This window comes from Bidens hawaiensis, unplaced genomic scaffold (genome assembly GCF_021521415.1).
Source record: "Bidens hawaiensis isolate Kalapana, Puna unplaced genomic scaffold, B.hawaiensis_p1.1 tig00032431_1, whole genome shotgun sequence".
NCBI classification, from domain to species: Eukaryota; Viridiplantae; Streptophyta; class Magnoliopsida; order Asterales; family Asteraceae; genus Bidens; species Bidens hawaiensis.
In genome coordinates, this window is record NW_027495523.1 from 121,157 (window position 1) to 136,761 (window position 15,605).

Here is a 15,605-nt window from a genome sequence, read left to right on the forward strand (position 1 = left end):
CCTCCAAATCCTGAATTCCCATCTGCAATGCAGCTACTCCATAGTTTTTTTGAAACCATACCATTCCATACCATGGGAGATGAGACTTGCTTATCAAACACGTAACTTTAACCATTATTTAAGCGGAAAATGAGCCGATTTGTTCTGGTCATCGGAAGCCTAACCCACCATCATCACTAAGTCAAGTCAACCCATTTCTCCGTTGATAATAAATACATCCTCCCCATCCCCAATTAATTACTTTACCCTCCTTGCATTGCAATTCACAACCCACGTTTTCTATGCTCCACTTTCACCCTTTTCCCCTTGGCTTTACCCTTTTTCTCTGCATCTCATTTATTCACAATTTCAATGATTTATTATTCATCAAATTGGTGTTGAGGTGAACCATGGCCGTCTCATGCTTCCCCAAGTTCAGATTAGCTCGAATTCTAGGCACCCTACAATTCATTCTTGGATTGCTGGTCATCATCGTTAGTGCTTCGAGCTTGTTCAGATTCTACTCAGCCGGCTTCTTCATGCACCATCAAGACATTTGCAAGCAGTTCTTCGGTGTTATAGATGTTGATCATCAAGGCTTTGATGTAATCTCGCTGTCTGCACGCCTCCACGAGGTGCTCGATCAAATGCTTGCCTTACAAGAAACGCTGGAATCGACCGTCCAGCGCTTGGAAAAGACTAAAGATTTGGGGACGTCGAATATTTCGGTGCTGGAGCATAAAAAGTTTATTCAAGAACAAGTGATTCAGCCTCTTTACAGTGTGCATATTGCGCTTAGACAGATTCGGTTACCTACCGTTGAAAACGGGTCGATAAACGAAGACCCGCTTATCAACTCGTTTGTAACGGAGGAAATTAGGAAGTATATAACCCCCAAGGAGAATCGGGTCGGGAAGAAGAGCAAGAATATTTATGGGAGTGAGAAGGTATATAACAGTATAGGACACGGGTGTGTGTCAGTTAAGAGCGAACTTCAAGAGTATATGGATTATGATATCGGTTCGTTTTGTAAAGATGATTGGAATGTGGCTCAGAGTCTGATGATCAAGGGTTGTGACCCGTTACCAAGAAGACGGTGTCTAACTCGGGCTTCAAAACTGTATCAAAAACCGTACCCCATTAACGAGTCGTTATGGAAAATACCCGATGGAAGAAACGTTCGGTGGAGTAATTATGCTTGTAGAAACTTCGAGTGTTTATCGAGCAAGAATCCGAAACGGGGCTACTCAAAATGCACGGGGTGTTTTGAGATGGAGAAAGAAAAGGTTAAATGGGTGGTAAACGCGTCGGTTCCGACTGATTTCTTGATTAAAGACTGTTTAAACGTTAAGCCCGGTGAGATACGAATTGGGCTGGATTTTGGGATCGGGACAGGGACGTTTGCTGCGAGAATGAGGGAGCATAATGTGACGGTCGTGACCACGGCTTTGAATCTTGGAGCCCCGTTTAATGAGGTGATCGCGCTTCGTGGTTTGATCCCGTTGTACGTGACTTTGAATCAAAGGCTACCGTTTTTTGATAACACAATGGATCTGATTCATACATCAGGGTTTATGGATGGGTGGATTGATTTGCAGTTGATGGATTTTATTTTGTTTGATTGGGACCGGGTTTTGAGACCGGGCGGGTTGTTGTGGGTGGATCGGTTCTTTTGTAACCGGAAAGATTTGGATGATTATATGTATATGTTTCTCCAGTTTAGGTACAAGAAACATAAGTGGGCTATTTCTCCCAAGTCTAAAGATGAAGTTTATCTTTCTGCATTGTTGGAGAAGCCTCCAAGATCATTATGAATTATGGTTGTTTCTTTGCATGTTTTGAGTTTGGTGTAATTTTTAATGCTTTTATTTTTTATTTTTATGATTTAGATGATGTATTAAGTATTTTTTTTATAATGAAGAGAATGGATCCAATATTGGAAAGTGTTTGGTAAGCATCCACCATGTTAAAGGACTCATACCTAATTTAGTGGATCTTAAAATTGTTGACTTTGAAAGAACTTATATTTCATTGCATAATTGGGGGACAGATAGATCATTTGGGGTAGCATGCTGCTTAAGTTTAAGTGTCAGTGGTGGTCAAACATGGGATGCCAGAGAATTAGAGAATGGAAATGATCGTATAGGTTAGTGAGAACCCCGACAGTAATTCAAATAACTGACCGTTAAATAAAAGGAAAAAGGTGTTAGATAGTTGGCTTTTTTAAAGGAAAATTGAATCATATTGATTGAAATAGTCAAGTTAGAATTATTGAAGCCTAAGTGTATTTTGACTTAACCACAAAGAAGAAAACTATAATTTACTCTGTTAAATATAAAAACAATCTCACAAATAAAAGTAGGGGCGTGCGTGAATCGGTTTTGGGCTAAAATCAAACCAAAAATCGAAACTTTGGTTTTTGGATTTTTGAAACCGTTCGGTTACGGTTTTTTCGGTTTTTGGATTTTTGAAACCGTTCGGTTTCGGATTTTTTGTTTTCGTTTTGGTTTCAGTTTTTGCCATTTGAACTTGAAAAGTTTAGGCCGAAAAAAAAATTGTTCGAAAATATTGAATTTAGGTATAAATATTTTGTTAATTATTAACTAATTGTCTAATTGGCTATTATGCATTTGGTTAAAATATGAGTTACATGTGTACTAAATTTTTATAAATTACTTAAAATAAAAAATATAAATCTTGAAATTTGGTTCGTTTGGTTTTTTTAAGTTTTTATTACATGCAAAACCAAAACCGAGTTGTAAATTCGATTTTTACAAAAACATAAAACTAAACCATCAGTTTATGTTTCAGTTCGGTTTTTTAGGTTTGGATTTTTCGGTTTCAGATCAATTTTTCTTTTTTGATTTATTGTTTTATTGCACAACCCTAAATAAAAGTATGTAATTATACCAATTACTATATATTATCTGATATATATAATTTGAAAGTTTGGCGACGCTAGCATCTTATTGGTACAAGTGGCGGTCTGATATTGGACAAAGTTTTTTTTTTGTATTTTTATTTTGTTTCGTAGTTCCGGTATCTTAACGAGCATAATCGTAACAAATTAAATTTGTGTCGATTTACCACCAAATATCCCGAGACCAACAACGCGCAGGTTTTACCGACTCACCACCGTAACGCCCGAGTTTTACTGACCCTTTTGTTTTAATTCCGATACCTTAAGTTGGTATTGACTGAATTCGTGTCAACTCATCGTCGTAATGCTCGGGTTTTACCAACGCCCGGGTTTCAATGATGGGGTTTTGCCAATTGCCCCGACGCAACGCGCCGGATAGAAAATCTAGTTATATATATAAAGATAAACTTTGGTGCCGCAAGTGGTCTATTGGGCCACTTAGCGGCACCGTATTGGTTGACGAATTTTGTTTTTTGTTTATTTTAGTTCAGTGCCATAATAAACGTAATAGAAACCGACCAAACGCCAATTTTTTTTTGTTTTAGTTCCTATATCATAGCAAACCTGAAAGAAACTGACCGTGTTTGCGCAGACTTGTGACCTTATTTAAAGCCCATGACCGACAACGCTCTGATTTTAATAATGCGCAAGTTTACTAACCGACCCCCCCACCACCACCACCCAAAAAAAGGTCGTTGATCCACCTCAATTTTTATATATTTTTTTGTTTTTTAGTTCTGGTACTGTAATGTACGTAATCAAAACCGACTGAATTCGTGTCAAGTTAACGCTCGGGACCGACAAAGCTTGGGTTTTAGTTTTACTACTGTCCGGGTTTGCCAACCAAATAAACATCGTCTTTAATATTTTATTTTCTTATATGTTAATGTTTTTATATGTTAATTTGACGAATTAATTTTTTGGGTTTTAATGTGCAAATTTTACCAATGGTTTCTATATCATGACGAACGCAGCCGATATTGACCGAATTCGTGTCGATCCATCGTCATAACGCTCTTTATCGTACATTATGTACGCGACACTTTGAAATGTTGATTTTCGGAAACCTTAAATCACAATTACACTATGCTCGTCCCTCTCTCTCAATCCGTCTCCACCACCACTCGCCAGCATCAGCACACCTCCTTAACCATCACCACTTCAATTGAATTGAATTGAAATACACCTTTTGCAGACACCCATTTGCTGAACTTTAAATACGTTCCAGATTTGTTCATATGATAAAATCGATGATTAATTCGATTGTCGATTGATGATTTCTTGATGATTACAAGATTATATGAAGTGATTTTAGCGTTCAATTTCATGTTACAAATAGTTTAATTTCAGATATGAGCTTCTGAACGTTTAAAGGTTTGTCTAGAACGTTTAATTTCATATCTGAGCTATGATTAGGGTTCTGAACTTCTAAACTGAACGTTTAAAGGTGTTCGTTTTTTGTTAGAACGTTTAACTTGAACGTTTAAATGTGTTCGTTTTTTGTTAGAACGTTTAACTTGAATGTTTAAAGGTATTCGTTTTGGTCAACGTTTTAGTGTCTTCAGTTTTGTTCAGAACGTTTAAACGTAATATTTTGAACCGTAATCAGAGCTCAATTGACTATAGTATTCTGCAATTTCATAATCGATTGATGAATCTAAATTCTTCTACACATCAATTTGATTGATTAAATCATCATTTTTTTTTATTAATTTTGAAGATTCCTGATGTTCAACGATGTTTCATTTTGATTTTGGTTTTTAACTTTAGAGATTTCATACTTTAAGCTCTGATTAGGGTTTAGAAATTGGATGAGATAGAGCGATAACTTCAGAATTTGGATCAGAATGGATTTGTAATCGATGAATTTGATCATGAACTAGTTTGGGTTATTTACGAAACTACCATCGCGTGTTTTTTAATCCAACGCTCTGGAAGGTCGCGTACGTAATGTACGATAAGACATTTTTGTATAATAATCCACCCCTATATAACACATGGTTAAGTCATGCATTTTTTTCGATTATTTCTAGGTGGTTCAGGGACCAATTTGTGTGTTTGTAAGTGGTTTTGTTTAATTGTTTGTAAAAGTAAAGTAAACTCGTAACACCTGCTACGAGCTTTAACCACTAAATGTAAAATTGCAAAGAGGAAACATTTGGGGGGGGGGGGGCGAGGTTTCGATATACCAAATCATTTTTAGAGATTCCTTATGTTTCGATTCCCTGCATATATAGTGTATCACATGTTTTAGAGTAAGTCTCTAGTCAAACAAAACAAAATGAGTCACAGTCACAACAGGTATGGTTTTGCAAAGTTCACCTAAAAATATACGAACCCAATTTTACATGCAATCTTTCTTACAGCGAAAAATATTTATTGTTTTGAAGGAGTACTTCGTAAAAATCCAAAACTTGTTTTAAAACTAGCTTTTCAAAAATGATTGAGGTAAATATGGGGTTCACTAGAAAATGATATTTTATTTGCTGTTAACGAGCACGGAGCTTATTCTTTGTTTACAGGACCGTTGGAGGAAAATAGCATATTGGATGTTAGGCGGGGTGATAAAAAATTTAGGGAGTTTATTAGAGATAGCACAGTCCCACCAAGTGCTATGACATACATTCGTTTAGCGTGTTTTGGTGGTATTATCGATTGCGGTTGTAGGACCATTGATAATGCATCAGTTACTGCTTTGGTCAAGATATGGCGTCCAGAAACACACACCTTTCACCTTTCATTTGGTGAAGCAGCGGCAACTCTACAAGACGAACACGCTTTGTGGGGTTTGCCGGTCAATGATGCCGCAATTAGTGGTGTTAAATACATGTTCTCGCGAAAGCAAATGGTTAGTGGACCAGGATTTACCCTCAAAACTCAATTTTGAAAAGTTAGTTTAAAACAAGTCTTAGATTTTTAAAAGGTTCAACGTCTTCAAAACAAACAATAAATACTTTTGGCTGTAAAAAAAGATTGCATGTAAAATTGGGTTTACATCTTTTGTTGAACTTTGCAAAACCATGCCCATGACTTCTTTTCGTTTGTTTGACCAAGAATCTTACTCTAAAACATGCGTGTAGGATTTAATTTGTTAACTTTAAGTGATATATGATATTTGCAGGGAATCAAGACGAGAGAAATCTGAGAATAAAAACTTTGGTGAGGTTCCCTTTAACTTCGCCCTGAGATGAATTTTTTGTATTTCTTTAAAATTTATAGTTTGCTTTGTTGTTTACATTTTTAACTAATAGTAAAACATGTTCATAAGAATAACAGAGCATACACATTTTTTCTAGTAACTTTGATTCTCTTTTCTTCTAAGATATAGTATCTTTTCATTTTAATATTTTAAATTTTCGATAGCCGGGCTAATTATAAAAACATTGGTTATGCTTCTTTGAATATTTTTAAAGCAGCAACCACAGGAGGGGTATGCTGAGTAATTCACAAAATACATGAAAGCAAAAGCTTGAGAAAAGACTAAACCTAAGCCACCATAAACCCATGACCAGAAAAACACAAACTGAAACAAAATAAAATAAAATAAAGCCAAAATAACCAAACCAGTTGAGAAACCGAAACCATTAGCTCGATTAACCAAGTTCTCTGATTCAGTCGTCACAAAACATGGGCTACAAGTCCGGTTTTGGCTCATACCAGACCATAGTCACACCTAAACTCTCTAATAACTGAAACACATCTACATCTGCCAAAGCAAGAGTTATATATTTTAACATTTCTACATTGTTCATTACTAAGAACCTGCCTTCTGCATTATTACTATCATCACAAGCAACTATTATTAGCGAAATCGAAATATAGTAATAACAGTTATATAGGTCAAAGAAAAAAAAAAGAAAAAAAAAAGAAAAAAACTTCCCTAGGATGGAACAAGAGCAAGTATCTGAGTTTTGACCCTCCCCATGCACATCTGTATCTCCCTAAATATTCCCATGTTTTGAAAACACTGCGGATGCAACTTTGTAAACGCTGAATCTATCATCTGAACCACATCAGCCGGCGGGTATTGTCGCTCAGTACACATCTGCATAAAAACAAACTCGGGTATTGTTTATATGTTCTGTATACTATTTGATATAGATAAATTACACTTTTGTGTTATATATTTATAGCTTTAGTTGGTAATCGTCCTTAAACTACAGAAACATCCTCTAAGTTTTAAAAAGCTTGCCCGTTTCGTCCTTTCCACTAACTAGTGTTAAATTTTTTTGTTCCATTCATGTGCCTTGCACATGAGGGTAGTTTGGTCTTTTTACCCTAAAATATGACAAGGAGTCTATTTAATTTTTTGTCAAATTTAAGGGTAAAAAAAAAACCAAACTACCATCATGTGCAAGGCACATGACTAGGCTTAACGCCAGTTGGTGGAAAGGACAAAAATGTGCAAAAAATTTTAAACCATAAAGTATGTTTCTTGAAATTTCTTTAGTTTTAAGGGAGATTAATGAAAAAAGCTATAAACTTATAAGGACGAAAAGTGTAATTTACTCATTAATACAAGAATGATGTACAACCTAAAAGAAGCACAAAACGAACCTGTATCACATGATATGCAGCAACACAAGACACAATAAGCTCAAATGGGATTGCTGGCTCGGTTTCACCAGAATCAAACTTAAACTTAGAATCCAAAGCAAGTAACGGGCACGGTCTGATTGTTGATGACCCGTATTCGGTTGGATTTTTCCTCACGCCTAACGATTCTAAAACCGTTGCAATACGTAAATGGAAATCTTGGTCCACTTTTAATTTAGATATGGCCTGAGACGTTGATTAAATTATAATTTAGCAGGTGTTTGATGAAAATATAACAAGAAGATGTAGAAGATTTGGTTACCTGCATGGCAATATTTACAAGTTTCTGTGCTTCAAGTCTTGAATTATTCACAGTTTCAATGACATTAGATGGTAACTGATTATCCAATGGGATGTTGTCAGTTGGATTTATAGGATTGAATTGAGGTTTATGCCAAGGAGGCAAAGGGTTTGCTGGGTATGTGTTTTGTTGCCTCATGTTAAGAAGAGCACAAGTCACCTGAAAACATTTCCACAGTTTTGTTAAATAAAAAATAAATATAAAGGGGAGGGATGCAGGCAAAACACTAAATATTTGAGAACACGCAGAAGAAAATAAGTCACTCATTTTTCAATCATAAAATTTTTCAAAAAGAAGGAAAATGATAAAAAAAAAAAAAAGCAATGCTTTGTGAAATTCAAAAGAAACATATGAACAAATTTTGTTGATGTATAAAACCTGCACATGTGCATGTAAACAATTAAAAGTTGAAAAAAAAAATATGAACAAATTAGTTAGAAGGTTTTTTTTATGTACATATACGCATTTCTATGCAAGCACAAAATTTTATAAAATGAACCTTAGATGAAAAATTATACAATTTAAGTCTGTTTTTTTTTGTTCTCCAATAATTTAGTATGCTGTAAAGAACCTTGCCTTATATGTGTGTGTGTGTGTGTGCGCGCGCGCGCGCGTGTGTTTGTAAATAATATGAAATACATATATATAATTAGTTTTGAGTGAGGAATATACCTGGTCGCTGGCTTCTTTGAGCTGCAATAGTACCATCGCATATTCTTTTCTAAAGCTTTCAGAAACCTTCATATCCACTCCCGTACTGTTTCTATGACTCATCAAACCGTTATTTACAAACTTAAGTTCGGTCAATATCGCTTCCTAAAATCCAAATAAGAACATTCCGTTACGACTCATTAATGATGATAAACGTCACAAAAAAAATAATAAATTCACAAACAGATTCTACATTACCTTTTTATCAAGAGCGCGAGTAAGCTCCGCAAGAGCCTGTATATCGGTTTCTCTCGCCTGAACTTGAGAAACTGAAGGAGCGTAAGTTCCATGCTGTGATATGACATTTTCTGCAGCTGCTTTAACAGTTGCACCCGATGCATTATGTCCCTATAGAAAGAATTTTATGAGTTGTTAGAAATTTTTATTTTAAAATAAAGGAAAACAAATTGTTTCAGAAAACCAACCAGTCGATGATTCATCATGGCGATTGGAGGATTTCGCTCACTCAAAGTAGGTAACATTAATGATCCGGGACCTAAATGTGGCAACTTTAGCTCTTTAGGGTTCATTGAAAGTCTATATAATGCAATGTTCTCTCTCCTCAAAGCTTCAGGCATGTTTTCCAACAGGTTTGACGGCATACAATCAATATCCTATCAGAAAGAAACAGTTAAAATTGCAGTTTTGGTCATTTGAGTATAAAGTAACTTTCACTTTTCAACCTTAACCGAAGGGTACAGCATAAATCATCCTTTATGCTCATATGTTGTCACAGTTTATGTATTTTCTGGGCGTTATTTTTAATCATGTGCCTTTCACATAAGGGCAACTTGGTCATTTTACCCTTTAAATAAAACTGTATATTGTGCAAACCCTACCTTGACAAATGTGACGCCTAAATCAGGGCGATCAAACTGTATCCTGCATTTATCATGATCAACAGTTAGCACACTTCCATCATGAACATCTCTTGATTCTGGATGAATGGCAATGACTCGTTGACCAACTGCCAATGGACGGGCCAAGTCAGTTAGTAGTCCTTCTCGGGTCCCATTTCTAAGCTCGGTATAATGTTTCCTTACGGAGTCCCGATATTGCGAAAGTTTTTCCCTTTCTTCACGCAAGAAATTCGTTGAGAATCTCCTGGGCTTTCCTAACGAACTGAAATAAAAACTAATGTCATTGAGGTGTGCATGAAACCGAAAATACCGATCCATAACTGAAATGACCGAACCCAAACAAAAAACCACAGTTTGGTTTTAGGTTCATGTAAAATGTTAACTTTCGATTCGGTTTTGCATGTAATTAAATTATAAGAGTTTTCATTTTTATTTTGAAATATAAGTAAATTATAAGAGTTTTCTAAATAGTGTTTCCAACATATTTTAACCAAAACGAATACTAATTAATTAATAAACAAAAAAATGTAGGCACTATAAGCCATTTTTTTTGCTCATAAATTTCAAGCCTAAATGGGAAAAGAACCCGAAAAAAACCTTGAACCGAACGGTTTTCCAAAAAATCAAATTTTCAGTTTTTGTTTCGGTTTGATCCCAAAATTGACCCATGCACGCTCCTAAGTGTCAACATTAACATTCTTGGTTTCCCACCATTACAACTCAGCATCAACAAAATAATATAAAAACAATAATATACCTTCGTATGACACCCCACTCAACCTTGGTTAGTCTTGGGATGTGACCTAACCCAACATGATGCAAGTACTCCACAAATTCCTTTTTAGCAAACCACGGATAATCAATCGCACTATAAAACCACTCATATGTAGACCATCTACGCACCATAGGAGACGATAAATAAAGAAAAGCCTTATCCTGCAAAACCTTATATTAGTTTAGAATTAAGTTTATTAAGAGAGAGACATCAAAAAAAAAAAAAAAGCTGGTAAATGACCTTTAAGCAGTGGGGCCCATCTTGAGGTCCGGTCTTCTTATAAGGTACTCTATTTGGATTCGCCTTACGTTTATTTCGTCTTTTGGATGGTAAATCAACCGTGTCAGAAGTTTGAAGCAGTCCCGTTGATATTGCTGAATCAGCAGCTCCTGTCCTTGATGTATTGCTATTTGAAGAAGAATATTCCACAAGTCTTGTAGATTTATTATGTTTCGAAGGGATATTATCTTCATTCACGCCTATGAATTTATTTGCATATTTTTCTTCTTCAGTGGCCTGAATCAAGTTCACACAAAAAGATAATTTGACAAATTAAATAATTTACATATGTATCGTAAACAGTTTATAAATAAGCGCATGTTTCGTACTTCTCCACGCTTACCTCAATTAAGGATAATTTATTTTTCCTTTTCCATGATGTATTGATAGACTGATCTATCATCAGTTTTCCTTCGGATAGCGCCTTGTAATCAACTTTAGATTCTCTTCCTGATTTAGATTTTCCTGATTTTGAAGCATCGAATCGAGAAAAATCGTTTATTGTTTTCTTGTCGGCTGATAATTTAGTTTTGTATCTCCGATGACCCGCGGGTGGTTTATTGTCTTTCAATACAGGTGAATCTGCACACAGAAATTGAAAAATATTACCATCATTCAGCACATTTAGAAATGAGTTTTTAATCTGTCCCCTAAAATAAACACAATTATAAGTGAATTTAAATATCATGGTCAAACATACAAAAGTCAAATATGATTCTTGGCTGGATCTAATGTAATATACACAGAATTATCATGCATTGGAATAGTGTATAAGCAGAAACCAGAAGATAGTAAAGCTAGTTTAAAAGGTTTCAAACATTAGCAGGAAAATGTAGAGTAAACTACAAATTTGTACTTTAGGTGTAAGGGCAGAATTGTCATCTAAAACAAGCTTAACAGAAAAAGTTAATGCCAGTTAGTGAAAAGGAAATGCTTGTAACTCTTTAAATAAAGGATGTGTTTTGTAACTAGCTTAGTTTAAGAACACAACCTCCATTCAAATGGATTAAAATATCGTTTTATGAAAAAAAAAATTTATTCAAATGGATTAAAACAAAACTTATAGACATTTGATGTGATGAATAGAGCTATGTCAATTTTGGTTAAAAATGTTTTAAAGTGAATTGCATTGTAACAAACGCCACACCAAATTTGATATCTTCAATAGTGGTTTCTTTCACACTAAAAACATCAACTTTGGTGTGTTTGTGCATACATAGGAGATGATCTTGAAAAACAAAAAAACATATAAGAATATTATATATTTACCAGATTGTATCATCAGCGACAAGTCGGCCAATGTTTGCAGTGCATCCAAGCCAGAACTTTCATCTGCACAAACAAGGTGTAAGAACAGCCAACATGTGCAATGAGTCATCATAGTTAATAATATCATAAACATTAAAGTAATTATAAAAAAGAAATTAACCATATTTTTACCTCTAAAGAAAAGCTTTTTGTTCCGTTTTCTTTTACCCTGTGACGAGGATTGCTCAATATTTTCATCCGCAGCCTCGATGCCAACAGCAACTCCTTCACCCGTACCACTACATGCTTCCCCGCCATCATCAAATTCATTATCATCTTTCTGTGCATAAAATTTACCCCGTTTCGGGTAAATTTCTTCACCACCAATATTTTCAGCTCCACCACTTCCAGAACTGCCCTCAAAACACTCTTCATCAATCAAATTACCATGAAGCTTTGCCCTCAAATTATCCAACTGCAAATGCCACGTCAAATATTATGTGTCTCATCGAGTTAATTTTATATGAGTATGTAGGAAAATGAATAAACTATTGTTACATTTGTTGGTTTGTTTTTGGAAGGTGTGGTTTTCACGCGGTATGGTGATTGAGAAACTTGTGGGGAGCCGCCTCTTTGTAAAGCCTCTGTTAATGCCAATGCAGCACCATGTGCCACGTCATCGACCTCTCTCTTTTGGCTTCTTTTGTATGGTGAGACGGGATTTCCACTGTTATCTCTTCTTGATAAATGGCTGATGGGAAACCGAGGTGTCCTTTTCCGGACAGTACATCCTAGATTAATTTAAAACCATTAGAAGTTGATTTCAACTAAATATATATAAATACACATGGTGTATATAAGGGAGGGTTCTAAACATAACACAGTTTTTTGCAAAAACAAGAAGAACAAGCTAAATCATTCATTTTTTTCAATCTTAAAAATATTAAAGTTGAAATGCAATGTTTATTCATCTCTCCTGCAATTAAAAACACAATTTGAACAAAAGTTACGCTTATTTATAGAACCTACACAAGCAAATTAGTTAAATGATTTTTTAAATGCATGACATAGTGACATGTATGTAACAAGTAAAAGTTAACAAAAATATGAACCATTGATACAAAGAATTAAACGATTTAGGTTCTTTTTGTTTTCACAATAATTTAGTGTTTTGTAATGAACATCTCCCTACTATTTGCACTTAAAGAAAATGAAGCCCTACTAGAATTAAAATAATCATGGTAAAGCTAAAGGAGTTTAACTTACCGTCAGATTCCCTTCGCTTCAGTTGTGGCAAAGACCTATCACTTGAACCAACTAGCCTAGATTGCAGTTGGTCGTCAGGTCCAACATTTTGCTGAAGCAATTTGTGGGTACGCCTTTTAGGCTTGTGAAGTAATTTTGGAATATCATTGAGCTCTTTATCATTATCGCTTCCTACCTGTTAGAAAACTGCATTAGTTAACAGCATTCCATAACTTTAATGCATATAAAAGAGCACGCCCTTTTAACAATATAATAAAAGGGGTGCCTTTTCTCAACATATATAAGTAACCATTATCAGTAAACAAAACTGTATACTCAGCAATAGCCAATATCAACACAAAAGCAATTAAAACAACTTATATGATCTCACCATGGCATTATAATGATCAGACACCATTGCAATGAAGCCAACCACAGAAGCAGTTCCCTCAGGCAAGGATAAATATGCCTGAAAATCACAAGTGTAAAAACGGTTAATCTTCAATCTCCACAGTTATTGAAAGTGTCAAAAAAGTTAATCTCAAACGGTTGGAACCGAATTGAGATTCTTGGAACTGAAAACTCAATTAGGTTTCAGTTTAAACCGAACTGTAAACTGAATATGTAATTACGTATTTCGGTTTGGTTTTAAAGTTTAAACGGTTTCGATGTGCTTCGGCTTTCGTTTTGAATAATTTGAGCATGAATGTTGAGCACCCCTAACTTTGACTACTAGAACTTTTTATTCTGTATTTAATCAATTAAAGTGATAATGCACACGTATGCCCATTAGAATTCATTATTCAAACTTAACCGAGTCTAACTTCTATAAAAGATCCTTTTACATTTCCCGCATGAAAATCCATACAGAGAGTATTAATTCAAGAGGTGACTTACCAAAATCGTCCATACACCAGAGTCTACTAAATCTTTAAAATTTAACATTATATTTGATTATATGTAATCTATAATTAGAGGTGGAAATTTGAAACCATTTCATGTTTTATCTCTAGAGGGTCAAACGGGTTAACCTAAAAGATTTAACTCAAAAGAAAACAGCTCAAATGTATCAACAGTTAGAATCAGTCAAAGTGATTCAGATGCATAAGAAAAAGAAAAAAAAAGACATATTTCCATTATACTAACAAACATTTCTGGTCATATTTGAATCAAAAAATTAGTATGTGTTTTTTTTGACCCGCTAATAAACTATCCACCTTGACATGTAACCAAGTTACCATTTTTCCACCTCAAAGTCATGAATGCAAGCAATTGTATGTTGACGTGTATCTCACTCAACTAATGATACCAGTAAAAGCGTAACCACATTTATAAATAGGATATCATCCTTAAAATTTTCAAACAAGCTACCATTCTTACCCGATTCATTGTGTAAAGAGCTTCCACCATTTCAGAATTCCTAGTACGCACCATGGCAGCCACCTAAAGTTCAATGGAAAAAAGCACACACATCAGCTACTCAGATTGTAATAAAGAAAAACGTAAACATAATTGATATAAATAGTATTTAAAAACTAAAACGATAAAAAAGAGAAAAGAACATAAACCTTCTTCCAATCTTTTCCGTATTTCCTATAGGCTTTATAAAAGCGTTCAACCTCTTCATCAATCCATGGAGATCCTAACATGTCAGAAAGCTTCCTCTTCTGCACAATGTAGCTTAGTATCAATCATGATTACTAGATTGTCTTGCTTAACTAAATGAACATCTGCGTAGTTCTTTATACATTATAAATAAATATTTTCGTAAGTATATTGATAAAAGAAGCAACCGTATGAACAAGCTAAAATAACAGTAACTAAAACTACTTATTGATAAAAACTAAAAAGAATGATTAGTGTTACATAAAAACCAATAAATTCACTATCTGAACATCTTATAGACAAGAAAAAGCAAAAGTACCAACAGACAGTTGTTCATTTAAATTAGTAAATATGAAGTCTCATAAAACCATTATGATAAACTATTGGAACCTATAGCATTTAGGGTTTTTAGTATTGAGCCCACGGGCTCGCGTTATCTTTAAATATTCTAACACTCTATTGAATGGAAATCCTAGCGGCCGCTTTTGTAGCGCGCTGACCGCTACTGCTGCCATTCCGGTTCGTTTTTTAGTTTCTTGATCTTTCCTTTCCTGTTGTAGTTATATCACGGCCACTTTTCTTCCTAAACACTATAGGTTCCGTTCGGATATATACAAGTACATTTGAAAGTAGAGGAAAGTGAGGTACCTGTCGGGGTGCGGATCTGCTGGCAACAGGAGAAACATCAACATAATCTGAATAGCGCCTGTTCACACTTCTCGACTTTCTCGTCGGAGCCATGAGATTCACCTAACACAAAACTAATTACACTTGCATATTCAAAATTACTAATCCACCAACAAAATTCATCCAAGTAAACAAATTCAGTGAAGGCAAGGGTATAAAGAAATTAGGGGGGATTCAATGAATTTTACCTCCAGGATTTGATTAATCGAACATCAATCAAAAACCCAGCTTTCGATGATCAAATCTCTAATCTTCTTCTTCTTCCTTTTTGCCTTTTCAAATTAAAATTAAACTTATAATCTTCGGGGTTTCAAGATACATACACTCTTTCTTTCAATCTCCTCGGCTTTATATATATAAAAATATATATTTGAAACTTCATATTTTTAAAACCCCCGG

At 34.8% G+C, this 15,605-nt stretch overlaps 2 protein-coding genes across 2 annotated transcripts; one reads left to right on the forward strand and one right to left on the reverse strand.

Moving 5' to 3' along the window:
• The first annotated feature begins 389 nt into the window (after window positions 1-389).
• LOC143583500 (putative methyltransferase At1g29790) lies at window positions 390-1,823 on the forward strand. The gene has a single exon (XM_077065792.1). It carries the CDS (start codon window positions 390-392, stop codon window positions 1,791-1,793), a length of 1,404 nt encoding a protein of 467 aa, XP_076921907.1. The 3' UTR covers window positions 1,794-1,823.
• A 4,936-nt stretch (window positions 1,824-6,759) lies between these two features.
• LOC143583496 (protein ALWAYS EARLY 3-like) lies at window positions 6,760-15,260 on the reverse strand. Its single transcript, XM_077065788.1, has 18 exons — window positions 15,168-15,260; window positions 14,483-14,581; window positions 14,295-14,357; window positions 13,306-13,383; window positions 12,936-13,110; window positions 12,228-12,460; window positions 11,862-12,144; window positions 11,691-11,753; window positions 10,759-11,003; window positions 10,383-10,658; window positions 10,125-10,303; window positions 9,347-9,629; window positions 8,933-9,121; window positions 8,706-8,855; window positions 8,469-8,612; window positions 7,758-7,955; window positions 7,457-7,681; window positions 6,760-6,944 (listed from the first exon to the last, which is right to left on the reverse strand). Exons 1-18 carry the CDS (start codon window positions 15,258-15,260, stop codon window positions 6,780-6,782), a joined length of 3,141 nt encoding a protein of 1,046 aa, XP_076921903.1. The 3' UTR covers window positions 6,760-6,779.
• Window positions 15,261-15,605: the final 345 nt, after the last annotated feature.